The 24593-nt window shown below is 49.8% G+C and overlaps 1 protein-coding gene across 2 annotated transcripts in view; it reads right to left on the reverse strand.

Moving 5' to 3' along the window:
* acap3 (ArfGAP with coiled-coil, ankyrin repeat and PH domains 3) overlaps nucleotides 1-24593 on the reverse strand; it is a 168339-nt gene that overhangs the window by 15687 nt on the left and 128059 nt on the right. For both annotated transcript variants that reach the window (XR_004416567.1, XM_033048279.1), the window contains exons 11-21: nucleotides 16570-16682; nucleotides 15047-15098; nucleotides 13229-13329; nucleotides 12328-12439; nucleotides 10719-10927; nucleotides 8207-8276; nucleotides 7002-7096; nucleotides 4086-4300; nucleotides 3242-3340; nucleotides 2431-2532; nucleotides 1260-1480 (exon numbers count right to left, since the gene is read on the reverse strand). Coding sequence is in view for 1 of the 2 variants with exons in the window: in XM_033048279.1 (XP_032904170.1) it covers nucleotides 1260-1480; nucleotides 2431-2532; nucleotides 3242-3340; nucleotides 4086-4300; nucleotides 7002-7096; nucleotides 8207-8276; nucleotides 10719-10927; nucleotides 12328-12439; nucleotides 13229-13329; nucleotides 15047-15098; nucleotides 16570-16682 (1389 nt within the window). In the remaining variant the exon portion in view is untranslated. The remainder of the gene's footprint in view (nucleotides 1-1259; nucleotides 1481-2430; nucleotides 2533-3241; nucleotides 3341-4085; nucleotides 4301-7001; nucleotides 7097-8206; nucleotides 8277-10718; nucleotides 10928-12327; nucleotides 12440-13228; nucleotides 13330-15046; nucleotides 15099-16569; nucleotides 16683-24593) is intronic.

Below are 24593 nucleotides of genomic sequence, written 5' to 3' on the forward strand. Positions count from 1 at the left end.
GCTCCCACAGTGTCTGAATCCCAGAACTTCCCATGTGGTGAACTCTGGGATCATCCCTGCCAGATAGACAACCACATACAGCTCGGGTAGCTTACCAGGACGTCAGTGTGAACATCAACATCTACACGTAAGTCGGGCCCCCACCCCAGTGTTACACCCATCTCTCCCACCGCTCTGCCCCAGTCACCCTGCTTCTATCCCCACCTTCATCACTCATCCCCGAGTCTCTCGTCTCCCTTTTACTCCCCCCCCCCACCTTCCGTCAATGTCCCTCCTCCAGCTTCACATTTCTCTCCCGCTCCCCTCTCCTTACCTGACGCCTTTTAGACAATAGACAACAGACAATAGGTGCAGGAGTAGGCCATTTGGCCCTTCGAGCCAGCACCGCCATTCAATGTGATCATGGCTGATCATCCTCAATCAGTACCCCGTTCCTGCCTTCTCCCCACATCCCCCGACTCTATTTTTAAGAGCCCTCTCTTGAAAGCATCCAGCTTCTCACCTCTAGCCGATGTCATTTTCTGCACCAAGCGGCCAGTCTAAACTGCCTTCACCTGTCTCCCGAACCATCCCTCGCCAGGCTGTGTCCCACCCCTACCTCTCTTATCCGGCTTTCTCTCCCCTACCCCGTCAGTCTGTAGAAGGGTCCAGACCCAGAAGATCGCCTGTCCATTCCCTCCACGAATGCTGCCTGCGGTATCCTACAACTCAATGTTAGAAGTTGAAGTCACAGTCTCCGTTTAGTTTATCGTCACGTGTCCAGTGGGAAGCTTTTGTTGCGTGCTAACCGGTCAGCAGAGAGACAATACATGATTACAATTGAGCCGTCCACAGTGTACAGATACACGATATCTTTGCACTAAATGGTGTATCCTTTATGTTTAAGAAGGAACTGCAGATGCTGGAAAATCAAAGGGAGACAAAAATGCTGGAGAAACTCAGCGGGTGAGGCAGCATCTATGGAGCGAAGGAAATAGGCAACGTTTCGGGACGAAACGTTGCCTATTTCCTTCGCTCCATAGATGCTGCCTCACCTGCTGAGTTTCTCCAGCATTTTTGCTATCCTTTATCTCTATCTGTGGACTGTGGATGGGTTGATGTGTCAGGTGCAGTCTTTGACTGGAGAGCAAGCACGCAGATGCTTTTTCACTCGACCTCGGCACACATAACGGTAATAAACTAAACAAAACAGTTCTCGAACGGTGCAATGAGCAGGCAGACAAGTTGTGCGAGAGGGGGGAGGGAATGCACAAACCCACCCCGATGACAGCCTGGATCAGCGGCGTCTTGTTCTCGTCCTCGCCGTTGACCCAGTTGACGTTGGCCCCGTGGGCCAGGGCCTGGGCCATGACGGCCAGGTTGCGGGCCTGAGCTGCCTTGTACACCAGCATCCCGGGGTGCAGCTCGCGCACGTCCTCCGAGTCCGAAGCTTCCGGCTCTATCTCCACCTCGCCGCTCGACTCCTCCGACACCTCGCCCACTGTCGACAGAGGAAAGCCACAGTCAGCGCCCCCCCACAGCATCGCTCTGCTCCGGCTTTCTTCCTTATGCCCCTGGCCTGCTTAGGAAATCTGAATGGAAACCTCCGGAGACTTTGCGCCCCACCCAAGGTTTCCGTGCGGTTCCTGGAGGTTACAGGTAGTTGCCGGAGGTTGCAGGTAGTGGAAGCAGGTAGGGAGACTGACAAAAACCTCCGGGGACCGCACGGAAACCTTGGGCGGGGCGCAAAGTCTCCAGAGGTTTCCGTTCAGGTTTCCTAAGTGGGACAGGGGCATAACTCCCCACCATGTGGCGCAGGTGGAGTTGCTGCCCGGGTTCGATCCTGACTACGGGTGCTGTCTGTGTGGAGTTTGTACGTTCTCCCCATGACCGCATGGGTTTTCTCCAGGATCTTCGGTTTCCTCCCACACTCCAATGACGTACAGGTTTGTTGGTAAATTGGTTTGGTATAAATGTAAACATTGTCCCTAGCGTGTGTAGGATAGTGTTAATGTGCGGGGATCGCAGGTCGGTGCAGTCTCGTTGGGCTGAAGGGCCTGTTTCCACGCTGTATCTCTAAACTAAAGTACTACAACCAGTCCGACTTGAAAAGCCAATTACCCTACAAACCTGTACGTCTTTGGAGTGTGGGAGGAAACCGAAGATCCTGGAGTAACCCCACACGGTCACGGGGAGAACGTGCAAACTCCGTACAGACAGCAACTGGAGTCAGGTTCAAACCTGGGTCTCTGGTGCTGTGAGGCAGTAACTCTACCTCTGTGCCGCCCACAGTTCAGTGTATTTCGTATTTAAGAATGATTTACTTTGTGTTATGATGGTGGCTTTGTAGATCGTGTTTTTACACTGTACACATTTTTATTGTAAATAATGGATTATATTTATTTTTGGTAATTACAAGGAGGGTGCGGAGACGCGGGCGAGGTGACTAACCTTCCTCTGTGACGCGGTCCACCACCGTGCCGAACACCAGGATGTCGGTGCTGCCGTCAGTGCTGCCGCCCAGCCCACTGTCGCTGCTCAGACCCGCGGGGCCTGGGGGTAGAGAACAGGACTCGGTCAACACCCGCCCACTGACCACGCTCAACGGGACAGCACCGCGCAGAGGGGGGAGTGTCGGCGCCCCAGGGAACACCTGATGTAAGATACTGTCACCAGAGGCAGAGATGGCGCAGGGAGTGGACATGGTCTTTTTCACCCAAAGATTACACTTGTACACACACACGCACACACACAGACTCACACACACATGCACACACACATGCACTCACAGACACACACTCACACACACACACACTCACACACACACTCTCTCGCACACACACATGCACACACTGGGGAATGCCTGGAACATCCAGGGATAGTGGTGGAGGCAGATGCTATAGTAGCATTAGCATTTGAGAGCCACCTGTATATGGAGGGAATCCATATGGAGATGAGGGGATGCAGGGATATACAAGGTTCACATGCAAGCAGAGGAGATTAGTTTAACTTGGCATCATGTTCAGCACAGACATTGTGGGCCGAATGGCCTGTCCCTGTACTGGTCTATATTAAGATGCAGCAACACGAGCCCACTCAGTCTGCACTGACCGTCACGCACCATTTACACTAATCCTACATTGATTGGGATTCATTCTTGCTCTCGCAGCAGTGAGGGTCCAGGCAGAGTGTGCTGTGGGAACGTGGCCCCCAGTGTACGTTGGGGCCAGCACGGTGGGGCCGGGCACGAGGGGAGACTTACTGCGAGGTCCTGCCGTCGTGTCGAAGTAGGAAAACAGCGAGTCCATCTCGTCGGGGCAGAACAGCGAATCTCTGCGGAACTTTCTCTCCAGTGCGGCGGCTGTGTTTGTCGAGGGGACGGGGCAGGAAGGAGAGCAACAGTGAGCCAGGACCGAGAAACAACGGTGTACAAAACAACATCGCTGATCTCTGTCTCCCTTAGGGCAGCATGGTGGTGCCTCACAGTGTCAGAGACCCGGGTTCGATCCCACCCACTCACCCACTCACCCCCTCACCCACCCCCTCACCCACTCACTCACCCACCCACTCACTCACCCACCCACACACTGATCCATCCACTCACCCACTCACCCCCTCACTCACCCACTCACTCACTGATCCATCCACTCACCCACCCACCCACTCACCCACCCACACACTGATCCATCCACTCACTCACCCACCCACCCCCTCACCCACCCACTCACTCACCCACCCACCCCCTCACTCACCCACTCACTCACCCACCCACTCACCCACCCACCCACCCACTCACTCACCCACCCACCCACTCACCCACCCCCTCACCCACCCACTCACTCACCCACCCACCCACCCCCTCACCCACCCACCCACTCACTCACCCACCCACCCCCTCACCCACCCACCCACTCACTCACCCACCCACCCCCTCACCCACCCACCCACTCACTCACCCACCCACCCCCTCACCCACCCACCCACCCCCTCACCCACCCACCCACTCACCCACTCACCCACCCCCTCACTCACCCACTCACCCACCCACCCACTCACTACCAGATGCTAGAATATAACGCGGTGAAACGGAACACTGTGCCTCTCACCTGCGGCAAACGTTGCTGGAGACACGTTGCCGGGATCGTGCCGATACCGTCGCCGGGCCACCGGGGCTTTGGTGGAGCTGTTGTGCCGCCGGCACTTCTTGACGCTCCATCGCCGCGGTTTGCGCTCGGCGTCTGTCAGCGCCTCGGCCGTCGGCAGCTTCTTCAGGAACTTCTTCTCCACGTATTTGGCTTTGATCCAAGCTTCCTTCTGCTGCCTGGAAGGTTATGTACAATTCAGGATGGTGCGGGAGTCGGGCCAGCCGCGGTGAGAACGAGCAGCCACATGTACAACCTACACACCACAGCAATAGGCCCTTCGGCCCACAGTCACCGTGCTGGACACAACAACAAGACCAACTCAGACAAGAGGTACAGAAGTATGAAAACTCGTACTTCTCATGGGTATCGCGACTGGTTAGCACGCAACAAAAGCTGTTGTGCTGCTGCAAGTAAGAATTTCATTCCTGGTACAGGAATTGTATTGTGTTACCCTTGGCTTATATCGCTGTAATCTACATTACTTTTAATAAATAAAATATATTTTTTTTTTAACTAAAAAAAATGTCATTGTTCTATCTGGGGCACATGACAATAAAACACTCTTGACACAGTTGGCGGCGCAGCCTCACAGCTCCACTGCCTGGGTTCGATCCCGACCGTGGATGCTGTCTGTGTGGAGTCTGCACGTTCTTGCTTTGAGCGTGTACATTTTCCCCTGGTGCTCCATTTCCCACCCACATTGCAAAGACACCCAGTTTGGTGGGTTAATTGGACATTGTAAATTACCCCTGATGTAGTAGGTGGGAAGCAGGAAGAAACCGGGTGGAGTGGGGAGGATTCATGTGTGTACGAGAGAGAATAAATTACAGAGACATATAGGCAAGGGATGGGACCGGCCATTGTCTCGATGGGCTGAATAGCCTCCCATGCTGTCAGGAAAATTAGAAAACGAGAAGCTTTTGAATGCAAATTAAAAACTGAATCCTGGTAATGACATTCGCTGTGGGGCCCGCATTCACACACAGGTTACAGGAGTCGAATTAGGCCATTCGGCCCATCGAGTCTACTCCACCATTCAATCATGGCTGATCTCTGCCTCCGAATCCCATTTTCCTGCCTTCTCCCCATAACCCTTGACACCAGCTCTAATCAAGAATTTGTCTATCTCTGCCTTAAAAATATCCACTGACGGCCTCCACAGCCCTCTGTGACAATGAGTTCCACACATTAACTACACTCTCACCTCCTTTCTAAAAGGAGACTATATAATAATAATAATAAATTTTATTTATGGGCGCCTTTCAAGAGTCTCAAGGACACCTTACAAAAATTTAGCAAGTAGAGGAAAAACATGTAAGCGGAATGAAATAAATAGTAGAGACATGACTAGTACACAAATTAAAGACAGAATTCAATTCAAAACACAATATGAGGCAATTCAAGCACAGATGAAAAGGGAGGGGGACTATGACCTATGACCTTTGATTACTGTTTGATAATTGGGAAAAAAATCATATTGAAATTTTGGAAGGGAACATTATCCCCCACAACCAAAATGTGGGCAACAGAGATGATGGAGACGTTACATCTGGAAAGAATTAGATTTGTCCTATTGGACAAGTATAATTCTTTTGAACAGACATGGTCTCCATATATACAGTATTTAGAGAAGTAGCTATTCTTGGCAACATAGCTCGGCGTGCACCCTGCGGGATTTGGTGAGAATAATTCATTTTTATATTGGAATTAACATATATGTCTTTATTGATACTATCACTTGTAGTAGTGTTATTAACAATACATATTGTGGTTTTTCATTTTTTTTTTTTTTTTCGTTTCTCTTTTCTTTCTTATATATAATCAAATTATTATTTAATCACTCTCTTAATGATTTATAACTGTTCTATTCTTTTCCTATCATTATTTCTAAAAAAATAGTAGATAAGTATTACTAGTGTTTTACTTAATGCAAATTGAATTAATTTGATATAAAGTTGTTTGAAGCATTGTAATTGATTACCTTTAATAAAAAAATATATAAAAAAAAACAAAAAAAAAAAAAAAAAAAAAAAAAAAACACAATATGAGGCAATTCAAGCACAGATGAAAAGGGAGGGGGACTATGACCTCTGGTCCTAGACTCTCCCACCAGTGGAAACATCCTCTCCACATCCACGCTATCTATGCCTTTCATTATTCTGTAAATTTCAATGTGGTTCCCCCTCAACCTTCTAAACTCCAGCGAGTAGAGGCCCAGTGCTGTCAAGAGCTCATCATATGCTGACCCAGTGCTTCTTAAACTATTTCAATGTCATTCATCCTTGAGTCTTTATCACAAAATTTAATTCACCCTCGACTAATTTTTTAAATGTTTGTGGTAATTTTCATCATTCTCCCTTCTGTATAATTTTTATATAATTCATTTTGTCACACGAGCAAAAACCACAAATTAACTAATTCACCCCAAAATAATTTCATTCACCCTTGGGTGAACCATTCACCAGTTTGAGAAGCACTGTGCTGACCCCCCACTCATTCCTGGAATCATTCTCGTAAACCTCCTCTGGACCCTCTCCAGAGCCAGCACATCCTTGCTCCAAGGGACATGGGGCCCAAATTTGCTCACAGTACTTTCTTGCCTTATTGCTTCCGGCAAAACTTTTGTCACAAGAACAAGGTTAGTCTGTTCGTGATAACCTTGTGCTCTTGCTCTCAACAAGAGTGGCGATGGACTGGGACAATTCTAGAAGCACCAGAGGGCCCCAAGAATGGGCATTATCCCCCAGGGCTGACGGGTGGGTTAAGTTTCAGCCAGGACGAAGCCCTTTGGGCAAGGAAGCCGCCATCGTAAGTGCCCGTGCCGCGGTAGCGAGTGGCGTGAGTGAGTGAGGGGCAGCCGGCCACTGATTGACTGACCTCGTGCTGTTGGGCTGTGGCTTCTTCAGTCCGTGCTCCTCACACCTGCCCTCGTAAATATGATTCATAGTGTTGTTTCCGAGCTCGCACATCAGCTGGAACAAAACAACCTTGTTGTAGACATTCATTCCAAGTTAAAAAGCAACGGAAAAAAATACACAAAGTGCTGGAATAAAAGCCCCTGTCCCACTGTACGAGTTCATTCAAAGAGTTCTCCCGAGTTTCCCCCGATTCGAACTCGGAGATTTACGGTAATGGCCGCTCGTAGGAACTCGGGGCTCTCGTGGGCATTTTTCAACATGTTGATAAAACTTCACGAGTCTTCCCGAGCTTACCGCGTTTCCCGAGTACCTGCCGTTAGCGTTACGAGCCGCTAAGGGATGTCCCCGAGCTCCGACGTACCCGCTACGTACATTCTACGTGCTTCCACGAGTTTGATTTTTTTTAAACTCGGGAGAGCTCTTGAATGAACTCATACAGTGGGTCAGGCAGCATCTCTGGAGAACATGGGATAGGTGACGTTTCACACAGTGCTGGAGTAACTCAGTGGGTCAGGCAGCATCTCTGGAGAACATGGGTAGGTGACGTTTCAGAGTGCTGGAGTAACTCAACGGGTCAGGCAGCATCTCTGGAGAACATGGGTAGGTGACGTTTTGGGTCAGGACCCTTCTACAGATTGGTCAGAAGTTTAATTTAGATTAGTTTAGAAATACAGCGCGGAAACAGGCCGTTCATCTCAAGTTAACACGACCAGCGATCCCCGGACACTAACACTATCCTACACACACTAGCGACAATTTAGAATTTTACCAAAGCCAATTAGCCTACACACTTGTACATCTTTTAATGTGGAGGAGACTGGAGCTCCCAGAGAAATCCCACACAGGTCACGGCGGTTGTACGTACTACGTACAAACTCCGTACAGACAACACCCGTGGATAGGATCGAACCCGGGTCTCCGACGCTGTGAGGCAGCACCTGCACCTACTGAAGAGTCTCAACCCGAAACGTCACCTATCCATGTTCTCCAGAGATGCTGCCTGACCCGCTGAGTTACTCCAGCACTCTGTGAAACGTCACCTATCCATGTTCTCCAGAGATGCTGCCTGACCCGCTGAGTTACTCCAGCACGTTGGTTCTTTTTTGAAAACCAGCCTCCGCAGTTCCTGGTATCTAAACAATGATGTATATAAGTTCACTCTACCTTCAGCAGCTCAGGCTCCCAGGAGTCCAGCGTGAGAGATCGCACCTTGGAACACTGAACGCCAAGACTCCTTTAGGAAAATATAAAAATAGAAATATCACAACCCAAACAAGCCACCGTCCACACCTCCCTTTCTGTGGGATGCCGGTTAATTGTGCTACACAATCTCATCAACTTATTCTTTGTTCACAGGGCTTAGCTTGGTCACAGGATTGTGGTGGGAAGATCAGAGACTCTTCTGTGTACAGATGTGGGTGGGGGGGTTGAGGGGAGAACGGAGAACGGAGAGTAGCACAGTATTTACAATTATGAGAGACATAGATAAGGTAGACAGTCAGAACCTTTTCCCAGTGCGGAGATTCAAAAGAGAGTTCGATAGAGCGCTTAGGGCTAGCGGAATCAAGGGATATGGGGAGAAGGCAGGAACGGGGTACTGATTGTGGATGATCAGCCATGTTCACATTGAATGGCGGTGCTGGCTCGAAGGGCCGAATGTCTATGTATCTATGTGATGCTACATATTAGAGGGTATAGCTTTCAGGTGAGAGGGACAAGGTTTAAAGGAGATGAGCAGAGCAAGTTTTTTAAAGAAAATGACACAGAAGATGGTGGGTGCCTGGAACGCGCTGCCAGGGGTAGTGGTGGAGGCAGATACCATAGCAGAGTTTAAGAGGCTTTCAGGTAGGCAGATGAATATGCAAGAGATGGAGGGATGTGGATCACGTGCAGGTAGATTAGAGTTGGTCTTGGCATCATGTTGGGCACGGACATTTTGGGCCGAAGGGCCTGTTTCTGTGCTGTAATGTTCTATGTTCTTTGGTTCTCAACTGTGGTATTTGACTCCATCGTCACTTCGAGCAGATAGGGTGAATACACAGAGTCTTTCACCCTGAGTAGGGGAATCAGGAACCAGAGGACATAGGTTTAAGATGAGAGGGGAAAGATTTAATAGGAGCCTGAGGGGCAACTTTACACACAGAGAGTGTGGGGACATGGAACGAGTTAGTAGTGCAGGCAGGTACTAACAGCATTTAAAAGACATTCGGACAGGGAAATGGATAGGAAAGGTTTAGAGGGATGAGGGCCAAGTAGGACTAGTTTTGATGGGGCATCTTGGTCAGCATGGATGTTGAGCCGACGGATCTATTTCCACATCCAATGACTCAATGACATTTAAAGCCCTCAATTAGATGTAGAAGGCACTAAAAATACTCTCCAGCTTCTGTAGACAGAGAAGGTGAGTTCATATTTCAGGCTGGTGCCCAGAGACTAATTTAGGCCACTCAATATTCTCAGCGCTGACCCGGAACGCTGTAAAACCGTGCTCATCGAGGCGAGAAGGGGACTAACTCCACACTTGGTATTTAACTTCAGTGCCGCCCATCTCAGCCTCTGGAGATCCGCTCGAGTCGTCAGTTCAAACCCGACCTCCCCACAGCCAACCCGATACCCACGTACTTAATGGGTAAATTGTAAATTGTCCCTAGTGGGTAGTGTGTGTCATTGTAACGGGGATCACACTGGTCGGCAAAGACTGGGTGGGCCGAAGGGCCTGTTTCCACGCTGAATCTCTAAACTAAACTGAAGCTGAAAGTGCAGGATCTCTTAAAATATCAAGCTCAAACCCCAACAACTAATCTCGCCAGACCCAAACTACAAAAAAAAACATTTACTCGTGTAATTTTATTCCTGGCTTCCCACCTCAGCCTTCCTGAGAAAACTTCCTTCTTGACCACTGTTCCCCGGAGTAATAAGCAAGTAGGTTGGGATGCCTGCTTCATCATTGAGTGTTAGAGTCAGCAAGACGTGGCAGATATATTAGGCTGCATTTGGAGTATTGCGTGCAGTTCTGGTTATCCTGTTACTTATAGCTAATACCCTATAATCCCGGCAAACCTCCAGCATCTTCTCCTCAGCTTCCATACCCTTCCTGCCCCACAGCGCCAGAGACCCGGGTTCAATCCTGACCTCGGGTGCTGTCTGTGTGGAGTTTGCATGTCCTCTAACCCTTCCTTGCTGCTAATGAACTAATCTTTAAACGTTAGACTTTAGAAATGCAGCATGGAAACAGGCCCTTCGGCCCACCTAGTCCGTGCCGACCAGCGATCACCCCAAACACTAGCACTTTCCTACAACACAGTAGGGGCAATTTACAATTTTACCAAAGCCAATTAACCTACAAACCTGGACATAAAGTGTTGGACAAAGCATCTCGTGATGCCGCCTCACCCACTGGGTTACTCCAGCACTTTGTGTCGAACTTTGGTGTATGCCAGCATCTGCAGTTCCTTTCAACACAACCCACAAAACTGAACGTCCTTGGAGTGCGGGAGGAAACCGGAGAAAACCTACGCAGCCACGGGGAGAAGGTGCAAACTCCACACAGACAGCACCCAAGCTCAGGACCGAACCTGGGTCTCTGGCGCCGTGAGGCAGCAGCAGCTCTACCCGCTGCGCCAACGGAGAGTTCGGGAGCGGGTGTGCGTGCGGATTGCGGGCGCGGGGGACGTACCGGTGGATCCCGGAGCACTCGATGCAGAGGGTGATGCCGAGGTTAATGCTGGCCCAGCGCGGGTCGGCCTGGCAGCAGTCGCAGCAATGCTCGTTACCCGCGATGCCCTGCACCCGCTGCAGGATGCTCTCGCCCTTCACGTTACGGTCCCGCGCCTCGCTGGCAGAGTCGATGCTGCTGGTGGATGGCGACGCTGTGCGGTCCAGTCTCTGTGTGGAAACGGGCAGAGTTAGAGTGGACACGTGCCAGGGTCACGCCCACACCTTTTATCTCCCCCCCCCCCCGCCCCACCCGCGAGGTCGGCTGTGCCAGGCTCTCCTCTGGGGAATGAGAGCTGAAGAGGGCCGGGCAAGGAGAGGGACATCGGATAAGATTGTTAAGGGCTTGGACACGCTAGAGGCAGGAAACATGTTCCTGATGTTGGGGGAGTCCAGAACCAGGGGCCACACAGTTTAAGAATAAGGAGTAAGCCATTTAGAACGGAGACGAGGAAACACTTTTTCTCACAGAGAGTGGTGAGTCTGTGGAATTCTCTGCCTCAGAGGGCGGTGGAGGCCGGTTCTCTGGATACTTTCAAGAGAGAGCTAGATAGGGCTCTTAAAAATAGCAGAGTCAGGGGATATGGGGAAAAGGCAGGAACGGGGTACTGATTGGGAATGATCAGCCATGATTACATTGAATGGCGGCACTGGCTCGAAGGGCCGAATGGCCTACTCCTGCACCTATTGTCTATTGTCTATCACGGGACGACTGGAGGAGATGGCAGCAACGGTCTCTCGTGGCCAAATGCTGCTGGGACTCTAAAATGGCGGCAAAATGGCGGCAAAATGGCACCTCTTGCATTTGGGCTGTTGTATACATTCTGTTCCAACCAGGGTGATTATGCTTATGTACAGAGAGAGACAATGAAGGAAGCAGAGAACCATTGTAGCTCAGTGCTGGCTGCCATTCGATGATGATGAAGATGATCATTTATTGTCACATGTACCTGGGTGCAGTGAAATCCTTTTTTGCACACAAACTACACAAAACAGCCGCCACAAAGATGCCAACAAAGCTACAAAACGTGCTCAAAGTAATGATTGTCCTTTCCTCGTTCCGGAGGTCCGATCCTCCAAGTACTGGGTGCTGGACAGCCACGGGCAGCTTGACCAGAGGGTCATAGAGAGTCATACAGTGTGGAAACAGGCCCTTCGGCCCAACTTGCCCACACCGGCCAACAATGTCCCACTTGCCTGCGCTCGGTCCATATCCCTTCAAACCTGTCCTATCCATGTACCTGTCCAACTGTTTCTTAAACGTTGGGATAGTCCCTGCCTGAACTACCTCCTCTGGCAGCTTGTTCCATACACCCACCACCCTTTGTGTGAAAAAGATACTCTTCGGATTCCATTTAAATCTTTTCCCCTTCACCTTGAACCTACTGTATGCTCCCTGGTCCGTGATTCCCCTACTCTGGACAAGAGACTCTGTGCATCAACTTGTTTGATCTATTCCTCTCATGACTGTATACACCTATATAAGATTACCTCTGTAAGAGGTGGGGGGGGGGGGTGGGGGGGGGGGGAGAGGTGGTGGTGGGAAGTGCAGGTGGGTGGAGCAGACTTACATTGATGTAGTTGTTGTCCGGACTTTCCCTGTAGGCCGTGGCAATGCTGGCCTGCACTGCCTGGATCCAGCCCAGTCGCAACTTCTCCGAGTCTGCCTGCAACATGCAGCTCCTGCAGGGAATAAATGCGTCGTTAGGAAACCGCATCTGCCTAACGCCGGCGGTCAGATAACGTCTCAACATCCATTCATTCATTCATTCATCATCGTTGAAAACATTAGCGATGCAGCGGTGCTGGTTTACAACGGGAACGGTGACGGACGCACCACACACCACATAAGAGAATGGAGCAGCTGGGCTTGTACACTCTGGATGAGAGGCGATCTCATTGAAACATATAAGATTGTTAAGGGCTTGGACACGCTAGCGGCAGGAAACACGTTCCCGATGTTGGGGGAGTCCAGAACCAGGGGCCACAGTTTAAGAATAAGGGGTAAGCCATTTAGAATGGAGACGAGGAAACACTTTTTCTCACAGAGAGTGGTGAGTCTGTGGAATTCTCTGCCTCACAGAGGGCGGTGGAGGCAGGTTCTCTGGATGCTTTCAAGAGCGGGCTAGATAGGGCTCTTAAAAATAGCGGAGTCAGGGGATATGGGGAGAAGGCAGGAACGGGGTACTGATTGGGGATGATCAGCCATGATCACATTGAATGGCGGTGCTGGTTCGAAGGGCCGAATGGGCTACTCCTGCACCTATTGTCTATTGTCTATTGTCTATCTCTGTCCTCCAGTTCCTGCGGACTACCGCCACTGGAAGTATAGGAGTTTGTTGTGTGTGTGTGCTTTATCATTGTGCCTTACAATGCTATATACAACAGTGATCGCAACTTCTACTGAAGTGTGGGTGGCCGTTGGCTCGCTAGGAGCTCATCCGCCCTTTGCCATTTCATCTGCTTACTCACTTATTGGGAGAAACAACCTCGAAGCAGAATCGCCTTTCGATGTCCTCGCAGGGCTTGACGGAACAAAGCCGCAAATCGTCCACCACGACCGTTAGTGCGTCCTGCAGGTCAGACGCAACAGGATATCTCAAAGAAGGAAACAATCTCACCCTGTCATTAACCAAGTGGACAAAGATGGTGCAGGCAACAACATAGCCTCAGGCTGACCCCGGCTGATTCAAGGGTCAAAGATGTTCTCTGCTCCCATCCGCAGTCTGCATTAACTGGTCTCAGGCTGGGTAACAGTAGATGTTGGTTTAGAGATACAGTGCAGAAACTGCCCCTGCTGCCCACCAATCCCGCACCAACCAGCGATCCCCGCACAATAACATCACCCGACACTCACTAGGGACAAATTTTTTTTTTCTTCAATTTACACCAAGCCAATTAACCTACAAACCTGCACGTCTTTGGAGTGTGGGAGGAAACTGGAGATCTTGGAGGAAAAACCCATGCAGGTCACAGGGAGAATGTACAGACAGCGCCCATAGTCAGGATCAAACCCGGGTCTCTGGCACTGTAAGGCAATAGCTCCACCACTATGCTACTGTGCCGCCCAAACTGTCAATAGGCAATAGGTGCAGGAGTAGGCCATTCGGCCCTTCGAGCCAGCACCCCCATTCAATGTGATCATGGCTGATCATCCCCAATCAGTAGCCCGTTCCTGCCTTCTCCCCATATCCCCTGACTCCGCTATCTTTAAGAGCCCTATCTAGCTCTCTCTTGAATGTATCCAGAGTGTCCTCCTGTTCCTCATTGTCTACCCATGGTCCAGGGAACATTTTTCATGCAGAGGGAGGAGGGTATATTGGTTGAAAGATACAGCATGGAAACAGGCCCTTCAGCCCACTGAGTCCATGCTGACCATCGATCACCCGTTCACACGGGTTCTCTGTTATCCCATTTTCTCATCCACTCCCTACACTCTAGGGGTGATTTCCAGCGGGCTAATTAACCCACAAACCCGCACGTCCACTTCCTCAGTGCTTGTGGCTGCTGGGGGGGAATCCTGGACTGTGGTTATTGCTGACCCTCTGCTGGTGAAACCCACCCCCCCCCCCCCCCAGAACTGGTGCAGAAACAGTGGGGGTCGCTGCAGAGCGGGCCTGTTCTGAGAAGCTTTCATTTAGTTTAGAGAGACAGCTTGGAAAGGGGCCCTATGGCCCACAGAGTCCATGCCGGCCATCGATCAACCGTATACACTAGATGGATGTTATCCCAAACCCCCACACAGTTTACACAGGACAACGGACCTGCAAACACGCACATCTTTGGCTGTCCTGGTGGAGGCGTTGCCCTAAGTGTAACATTACCCAATACAGACCTGGCAAAATCTTTCAGCCCAAAGGCAGCAGGGTGGTACAGTTGCAGCACCAAAGACCCAGGTTCAATCCTGACTATGGGTGCTGCCGTTACAGAGTTTGCACGTTCTCCCTGTGACCTGCCTGGGATTTCCCTCGGGTGATCTGGTGTCCCCCCACACTCCAAAAAAATCACACAGATTTGTAGGTTAATTGGCTGCTGTAAAATTGTAAATTGTCCCTAGTGTGGGTAGAATAGTGTTAATGCGCGGGGGACGCTGGTCGGCGCGGGGGACGCGGGTCGGCGCAGACCCGGTGTGGCGAAGGGCCAGATTCTGTGCTGTATCTCGAAACGAAACGAAACCCACAAGAACTGCTGGACTGCAACAAAAAAATGTAACTGCCCGAATTTCACGACATTGAACCAAAGATAATGAAATGTTCCATGTGATAAACTGTTACCATGGAGACCACATACCTTCATCTTCTTCTGATACACCAGCTGACTGTTTTGTATAGAAAACCATCTCCTAAAAATAAATTTTAAAATGTCACGATCAAAAGTCATCAGACACATTCCAAATCAAAACAAGCCCAAGGAAATGGTTTTTTTTATAAAAACACATTCTAAATCAAAACAAGCCCAAGGAAATTTTTTTTTTTTTAAACATACGCTACACATTTAAGTCCTCAAATTAATTTCCAGAGTGGTAGCTCCACTTAAATTAGCTTTTTAGACAGAGATAGGTCAGAGTGGTAACTATGGGATTTCTGCTGCTGTTACGTAATGGACATCTTTTATCAAATATAATCTCTGTGTCAAGTTCAGGAGAAAGAAGCTATCAATTTTACACAGAAGCGAGAGGTTTGTGTTGACAGGAGCGATCAATAGGATGTTATCTTCGGGGGAGAGCAGAACAAAGGGATCGCAAGGTATCCATCAATGGAGGCTGCCCACCCACCCTTGTGTTAGCTTGGACAGCACGCGGCCTACAGTGGCGGAGGACACCATGGCTACGCTTGGCCAGGCCGACCCTGCAACGTCGCCACGCCAACGGGCCCTCGTGGTCAGGTCTAGATCCCTGCACTTACAACAACTGGGACTTGAAAGTGGTGCCAGACTGGCGACTCTGTACACTGGCTCAGTGTAGTAGTGCTACACACTTGCACTGGATCTGAGATGCTTATCTAAGTTGTTTATTTATAGTGATCTGTCTGAACAAAGATGAATGTCACTGTAACACGGTACATGTGGCAAATAAAGTAGAAACAAAACAAATGCAGACCAACAACTACGGAGCTCTGGTCAAACGGAAAGTCCTGAACTCGATGACTAACCCTCCCGCACTGAGGTAGATGGCAGGAAGGCCCCCAATGTGGAAGCTGGTGTTGTGGGGAAGGGAGATTTGAGGACCATATCCAGAGGTGAGGATCCTGGTATCTGGTCCAATCGAGGTGCGTGGGGACATCTCACAGAGGGCGGTGGACCTTTGGAAGTCTTCTCCCCCATTGGGCTGAGGAGGGGAGGTCGTTGCTTTAGTTTAGGAGGGTGTCAGGTGTGGAGAGAAGAGGAGATGTGAAATCTAAAGCCGACTATCTTTGACCGGGCTTGACCGGCCACGATCTTACACTAAACTTTATTCCGTTTATCATGTACAGTGGGCACAAAATGCTGGAGTAACTCAGCGGGTGAGGCAGCATCTATGGAGAGAAGGAATTCTATTGGAGAGAAGGGTCTCGACCCGAAACTTCGCCTATTCCTTCCTTCCATAGATGCTGCCTCACCCGCTGACTTGCTCCAGCATTTTGTGTCTCAAGGTATATCATGTACAGTATCTACACATTGCGGACGGCTCGATTGTAATCATGTCTTGTCTCTCCGCTGACTGGTTGGCACGCAAAGAAAGCTTTTCACTGTACCTCGGAACATGTGGCCATAATCTCAACCCAACCTCAACGTACGCATCGACCGGTTCACCGTCTGGAAGCGCCACCACATACCTGTTCCAGCTCTTGAATGCATTGCTGGCTCTCTTGAACAAGTAACCTTCCATCACCACGCCGTTGGGGGCATCAATGTTGAATTCAACTTTGGAATCATCATAGGAGAAGTCCTGGGAATGGGGAGGAGAGACATTCAATGTGGATGCGAGGCCATTCTGCCGTGTAACATTCGGAACGTCAGGAGTGGATCTCGCTGCCGTTCATTGTTGATACATGATTTGACAACCAGAGTTACAAGCAAAGAGTGTATCTCAATAGCAGCAAGGCAGCGCAGAGTCACGATGGAACCCACTCACGCACGCGTACTGTACGACCCGCAAGGATGAAGTAAAGTAAGTCAAGTATCCTTTATTCAGTCTGAACGAAATTGTGAACCTTGCAGTCATAACATAGAATAAAATAACAAAACACACACTTAACACAGTTTAACATCAACCAGTGAGTCGACCAGGCACCTCCTCACTGTGATGGAAGGCCTGGTCTTTAGTCTTAAAGTCCTTGTCTCTACCCTCCTTGTTCTCCCTCTGCGTTGAGGCGATCCAGGCTTCCGATGTTGGGACCCCGCCTGGGGTGATGGTAAGTCCCGTGGCTGAATCAGAGCTCTGCGAACGGGCTGGTTCAAATTCCGCGGCCCGGGGCGGTCGATCACAGTCTCCACATCTCAACGTCACAACCTCTTTGACTGGACACAACGCTGAAGTGAATCTACTGCATCCGCTGCTCTAGATGTCAGCTGATTTACATCGGGGAGACTAAGCGTAGGTTGGGCGATCGTTTCGCCGAACACCTCCGCTCAGTCCGCAATAACCTACCTGAACTCCCGGTGGCTCAGCACTTCAACTCCCCCTCCCATTCCCAATCCGACCTCTCTGTCCTGGGTCTCCTCCATTGCCAGAGTGAGCAACAGCGGAAATTGGAGGAACAGCACCTCATATTCCGTCTGGGGACCTTGCGTCCGGATGGCATTAACATTGAATTCTCCCAATTTTGCTAGCCCTTGCTGTCTCCTCCCCTTCCTTAACCCTCTAGCTGTCTCCTCCCACCCTCCCTTCCGCCCGCCCTCGGGCTCCTGCCCTTTTCCTTCCTTCTCCCCCCCCCCCACCCCCCATCAGTCTGAAGAAGGGTTTCGGCCCGAAACGTTGCCTATTTCCTTAGCTCCATAGATGCTGCTGCACCCAGCAATTTTGTGTACCTTCGATATTCCAGCATCTGCAGTTCCTTTTTGAACGCTGAAGTGAATCCGTCTTAATCACCTCTGCCAAAACCATGGAGCCCATCCGGAGATTGCACCTCTCCCCCCAGCCACTAGCTGCAGCTCCATAGATGCTGCCTCACCCACTGAGTTTCTCCAGCAATTTTGTCTCCCTTCGATTTTTCCAGCATCTGCAGTTCTTTCTTAAACAAGCAAAATATGAGGTGCTGTTCCTCCAATTTGCGATGGGCCAGAGTGAGGGCCTAGCCCAAATTGGAGGAACAGGACCTCATATTTCGCTTGGGTAGTTTACATCCCAGCAGTAGGAACAGAGGTATAACAGGACAGGAACCTGGTGTGGGGGGGCCACCACGAACAAGAGGGACCTGTGAGGGTGGGGGGGTGGGGGGGAGGGGGACTAAGAAGGTACCAACAATATTTAAGGGTACCTTTGTAACTCTTTTTTGTACTGAGTATACAAAGAATTTATACATGTGACAATAAAGTATCTATCTGCCTCTCTTAGACACAAAATGCTGGTATAACTCAGCGGAACAGAGTAGGAACGGGAGGTTCTCCACCACAGTTTGGTGGTGGAAGTGGCTGAGAGGGCTTCGGACATTGTGCTGATCCTCGCAACCAGAGTGCTTCCCACTCTGATCGCCAACATGTACTGCCCCGACCAAGATGGTTGCGTAGAGGAACCGCAACTAATCTCCACCAGGCGGAGCTGATCGAGAGGTAAAGGGCTGGGGGTTGGCTAGATCAGCAAGTGATCGCTGAAAGCAGATATTTTGATGCCTGCTGTTAAACCCACATAGGAATGTTGGTTGATGGCAGGGTTGGGACCAGTAGCAGCAGTCTTTAAGGAGCCAACGACATTTTAAAATTAGCTGTAGACCTTCAATGGAGATTGCATCCACCATTTACAAAGGGCGAGTGGAAACTGAGGCTGAAAGTTTCTTCAAATTCCATCAGAATGGAAAAACCAACATTCACCAATTCATATTCTAAAAACCTGCTACGCACACAGTTTCATCAGCCATACCACCATTATCTTTTTTCCCCCCAAATCAAATCTGTAACGCCACTTGAAATTGTCAGCAGTTAATAAGTCTTAAATTTTTTATTAAATATCTTTCATTTGAAATGTAATTGAAGCGAAGAGTGTTAAGATGAACAATGAGAATGGGAGGGGGGGGGGGGGGGGGGGGGAGTCCTCTATCCATGGTGCTGAAATTTCACGTCACATAATTTAATTTATTGAAACATGACATGACTAGACCGGTGCAATTAGTTTTATCCACAGCCCATCCATGCAACACCCTCATTAATCTAATTAATCATGGCCAAAAGACCTGCATACACTGTCAGTCAGGGAGGAGAAAATATGCCTTTGTTTTTTAGTGATTTAAGAAAAGGCCAGACTCCTAATCCAGATCATTTCTTATAAAGTGAGCTGGGCAGTGCCCATTATACTTGTGTTACAATGGATACTAGCCTCTGCTCCGACTTTGGTTACAGGCCAAGGTAATGCTGTCTCGTCACATATGGTCATGGTATGAGCTGGAAATATTGGGGTTCAGAAACCACACGACGCCATCAACTATCCAGTCTGCAGAAGGGTCCCGACCCGGAACATCACCTATCCATGTATAGACTTGAGAGATACAGTGTGGAAACAGGCCCTTCGACCCACCGAGTCACCCCCGTACACTAACACCATCCGACACACCAGGGAAAATCTATAATTTACAGAAACCAGAGTTCTCCAGAGATACTGCCTGAACCGCTGAGTTACTCCAGCACTTTGAGACCATTAATTTCAGTCTTATGTTCATACATTTTAAAATGGCTTTGACAACCTGCTTACGTCTTTGCTGATAAATTCACAGGCAAAAATTCACACTATTCCCTTTATCGTGTATCTGTACACTGTGAATGGCTCAATTGTAATCATGTATTGTCTTTCCGCTGACTGGATGGCACACAGCAAAGCTTTTCACTGTACCTCGGTACACGAGATAATAAAACTAAACTCGGCTAAAATGCTGGAGGAACTCAGAGCGTCAGGTCAGCCTGTGTGGAAGGTTTTGGGTTCGGGACCATTCTTCAACCCCAACGTCACCTGTCCATTCCCCCCGCGGATGCTGACCTGGCCCACTGAGTTCCTCCTGCACTTTGTGCTTTTCCCCTCAAGATTCCAGCATCTGCAGTTCCTCGAGACTCCGTTAAATAAGGGGTTGGACAGGCTAGAAGCAGGAAGATTGTTCCCGATGTTGGGGAAGCCCAGAACAAGGGGTCACAGTTTGAGGATAAGGGGGGGGCAGTCTTTTAGGACCGAGATGAGAAAAAAAAATTCACACAGAGAGTGGTGAATCTGTGGAATTCTCTGCCACAGAAGGTAGTTGAGGCCAGTTCACTGGCTATATTTAAGAGGGAGTTAGATGTGGCCCTTGTGGCTAAAGGGATCAGGGGTTATGGAGAGAAGGCAGGTACAGGATACTGAGTTGGATGATCAGCCATGATCATATTGAATGGCGGTGCAGGCTCGAAGGGCCGAATGGCCTACTCCTGCTCCTATTTTCTATGTTTCTAAATTCACGTCGCAAGCAAGGCTAGAAACAATCCTTGTAATGAAGCAGCATCCCCATTTGTCACGTCAAGATGGAGAGGAGAGGGAGAGAGAGAGAGATGGAGGTGGAACAGCTTTGGCCATTTACTGAGATGTCAGTTCAATGTAGGTGGGAGGGGGGAGGGGGTGGAAGAGTGTTGTCATCGACACCCAGTACAGTGAGTAAGTTCATCAGGTTAAAAACAAAAGCAATTAGGATAAAGAATCACCAAACCATAATGTTCTCCCTCTGGGGGAGGTTATATAACGAACATTTAGTATTACTGCAGAAATAAATGCTCCAGCATAATATCTCTGAACCCGAATCAGGACCATGCCAGACTCAGCAATCTGATGCTTTGGGAATTATAGATTTTTACTTAAGAAAGAACTGCAGATGCTGGAAAAAAAATCGAAGGCTGGCAAAAATGCGGGCGAAACTCAGCGGGAAAGGCAGCATCTATGGAGCGAAGGAAATAGGTGACGTTTCGGGTCGAGACTCGACCACGAAACGTCACCTATTTCCTTCGCTCCATAGATGCTGCCTCTCCCGCTGAGTTTCGCCAGCATTTTTTGTCGACCACTGATTTTTACTTCCTTCGTCCAGAATTGAGAAATGTTGGCTCATTGGGATGGGCTATCAGCCAGATAATGATTAGGGCAAAACAAAATCAGCACATTTTACACGAACTGTGAATCTAATATTGCAAACTAGCAGTTAACCTTCTCTACAGATGCTCCTGTATTGGAGAGAGAGAGAGAGAGAGAGCAAATGATCTCTTATTATCAAAGGCAGCAGGAGACCATACATAGAAGAAACATTACAGCACAGGTACAAGCCCTTCAGCTCACACCCTCTGTGCCAAATCAGTCTCCTCTGCCTCCAGATCCCTCCACTCCCTTGTGCCTATCCAAAAAGTCTCTAAATGCCTTTATTATATCTGCCTCCACCACCATCCCGTTCCAGACACCACCAAAAAAAACCCAGCCAAGCACATCTCCTTTGAACATTGCCCCTCTCACCTTAAAGCTTTTTATGCACTCTAGTCTTTGACATTTACACCCGGGGGGGAGGGGAAGACTTCTGACAGTCCACCTTGTCTTTGGAGGGGGGTGAAATCACACAGAAAACCCTCGTGTGGTCAAACATTGTGATATTACAGATAGACGCAGAATGCCGGGACAGGCAGCATCTCTGGAGAGAAGGGATCGGGTGGAGACCCTTCTTCTGACAGAGTTACTCCAGCATTTTGTGTCTGTGAACCAGCATCTGCAGTTCCTCCCTGCACATTGTGATATTTATTTATTGCTCTTGCAGCCCAGTATCAGCACAAACTGGTGAACAAGGAACACCACTCACTCCCCCCCGGTCTGGCCGCAGTTACGACGCGGAGATCACATCCCCACACACCACACACACACACACACACACAAGGGGAGATCCACTCACCAGCGTGGAGTCCAGCCGGCCGAAAATCTTCATTGTCAAACCGGCTTCAAACGCCGCTCACAGGGATTGGAAAAAAATAACTCGGAACGCCGAGGAGGCAGGAAAAGTTTCCTTCCAAAATTACTTTAAAAAATATAGTCTCCTCCGCCCTGGACAGAGGCGGAGAGAGGAGAGGAGAGGAGAGGAGAGAGCTGTAGTGTCGATGCGTGCGGTGCGGGGAGAGGAGGCGAATCCAGCGCAATGCACGGGGGAGAAGCGCAGCGGCTGTGAGCAAAGATACTAGCGGAGCCGACCCGCTGTGTGTCAATGCCCAGACAGGGGGAGGAGAGAAAGAAAGGAGAGAGAGGGAAGAGAGAGGGGAGGAGAGAGGGGGAGGAGATGGGGAGGAGATGGGGAGGAGAGAGGGGAGGAGAGAAGGAGAGAGGGGGAGGAGAGAGGGGGAGGAGGAGAGGGGGAGGAGAGAGGGGGAGGAGAGAGGGGGGGGAGAGAGGGGGAGGAGAGGGGGGGGGGGAGAGAGGGGGAGGAGAGGGGGAGGAGAGGGGGAGGGAGGAGGAGAGGGGGAGGAGAGGGGGGGAGAGAAAGAAAGGGTGTAATAAGGAGGGGAGAGGGGTAAAGGGGAGGGGGTGAATAAAAGGGAGGGGGGTAAAAGTGAGTGAGCCAGTTGTCGTTCCCGCCCGCCCTCCTTCTGCAATAAGCTCCATGATGGCAGTATTAGCATGATGGCAGTATTAGCATACAGTATTAGCATACTCATTAGCATACTCCAGCGATCATTAGCAAACAGCTGTCACTCCAGCAACCAGGCCCCGCCTCCCCTCTCTCCACAGCCAATCAGCAGGCGGAATAATTCAATGTGATTATTCGTCTTCTCAAAGGCAGTGATCTGGAAACCGGAGCACCCGGAGAAAACCCACGCGGTCACTGGGAGAACATGCAAACTCCGTACAGACAGCATCCGTAGTTACCGCTTGGGGAATATTGCAGGGGAATTCTGATAACTCTGTACGAGGGACGGAAAAGACCAAGAACATGGGTCTGAAGAAGGGTCTCGGCCCAAAACGTCACCCATTCCTTCTCTCCAGAGATGCTGCCTGTCCCGCTGAGTTACGTACTCCAGCATTTTGTGTCTATCCAAGAACATGTAACTTTTTTTGTGGGTTATACAGTATAATTGCACTGTGCTGTACACAGGTGACAACAACGAGCCATTGAACAGCACCGCACACTCACAGACCCTTCACAAGTTCATAGGAGCGGAATCAGGCCACTCGGCCCATCGAGCTCTTAGTTGCCAGGGAGGGTTTCGGCTTCGGTCTATTATTGTCACCTGTTACGGCGAAAAGCTTTGGTTTGCTTGCTATCCAATCAGATCAGATAATACCATCGAGACATCCACCACGGCGTGTACTGACCTCCCCACCATCAGAGGGATCTGCAGGAGTCGCTGCCTCAAAAAGACAGCCAGCATCATCAGAGATTCACACCACCCTGGCCACGCTCTCATTTCACCCCTGCCATCGGGAAGAAGGTACATGAGCCTGTAAACTAACGGCCAGGTTCAGGAGCAGCTGCTTCCCCACAACCATCAGGCTATTAAACATGACAAATAAGCTTCTGAACTGCAAAGATTTGGGGACATTGTATTTGTCTTTGCACTATTATAGTTTGTTTTTTTTATACTGAACTTTTGTTATTGTTTATTATGGTGTGTGCAGAGTACTATGTTTACATATCGATTATGCTGCTGCAAGTTTTCATTGTTCCATTTTGGGACATATGACAATAAAACAGGGGATGTGGAGAGAAGGCAGGAACGGGGTTCTGATTGGGGATGATCAGCCATGATCACAATGAATGGCGGTGCTGGCTCGAAGGGCCGAATGGCCAACCTCTGCACCTATTGTCTATTATACATTAGAGATACAGCGTGGAAACAGGCTTTTCAGCCACCGATTCCACACCAACCAGCAATCACCCCGTACACTAACACTATCCTACACTCCAGGGACAATTTACATTTTTTTTTACTGAAGCCAATTAACCTACAAACCTGCACGCCTTTGGAATGTGGGAGGAAACCGGAGCACCCGGAGAAAACCCACGCGGTCACTGTGAGGACATACAAACTCCGTACAGACAGCACCCGTAGTTAGGATCGAACCTGGGTCTCAGGCACTGTAAGGCAGCAACTCTACCGCTGCGCCACCGTGCCGCACTACGCCCCAAAAATCAGTAGAGTGCAGGATAGTGTTTGTTTATGGGGGGTGATCGTTGGTTGGCGTGGACGATGGGCCAAAAGGGCCCGCTTCCCTACTCCTGCACTTTGTGTGGTTTGTTTTGTAAGCCAGCACCTGCAGTTCCTTGTGTCTCTGCGAACATTATTATATGGAAACACGTGCTGGCTGGGAAAGTGCGAGTGGAATGGGGAACACAATGCAGTGAGGCAGAGCAGAGACACTGCACAAGACAGCGAGGCGAAACCTGCAAGAGGCAACAGATGTGGGAGAAGGAAAGAATGAAAAGCACTCGTTAAAAAGACAGGAGGGTATAGAGATGAAGATGTACAGCCTGTACGTGGTCTATAAATATTACACCGGTGAATACCCCATCCAGCAGCTGATGTCCTTTGCCCTGCCTGCCCCCAACAACCCACATTGACCTCCCCCATTAACAGGGACAAAAGGTCAAGCTACGAGTTTAGACATTTCAACCCATCAAATTCCACAAAAGCTCTGGAGGATGCACTGTGCGACGCCTGAGACCAA

This window comes from Amblyraja radiata, chromosome 31, assembly GCF_010909765.2.
Source record: "Amblyraja radiata isolate CabotCenter1 chromosome 31, sAmbRad1.1.pri, whole genome shotgun sequence".
Classification (NCBI taxonomy): Eukaryota; Metazoa; Chordata; class Chondrichthyes; order Rajiformes; family Rajidae; genus Amblyraja; species Amblyraja radiata.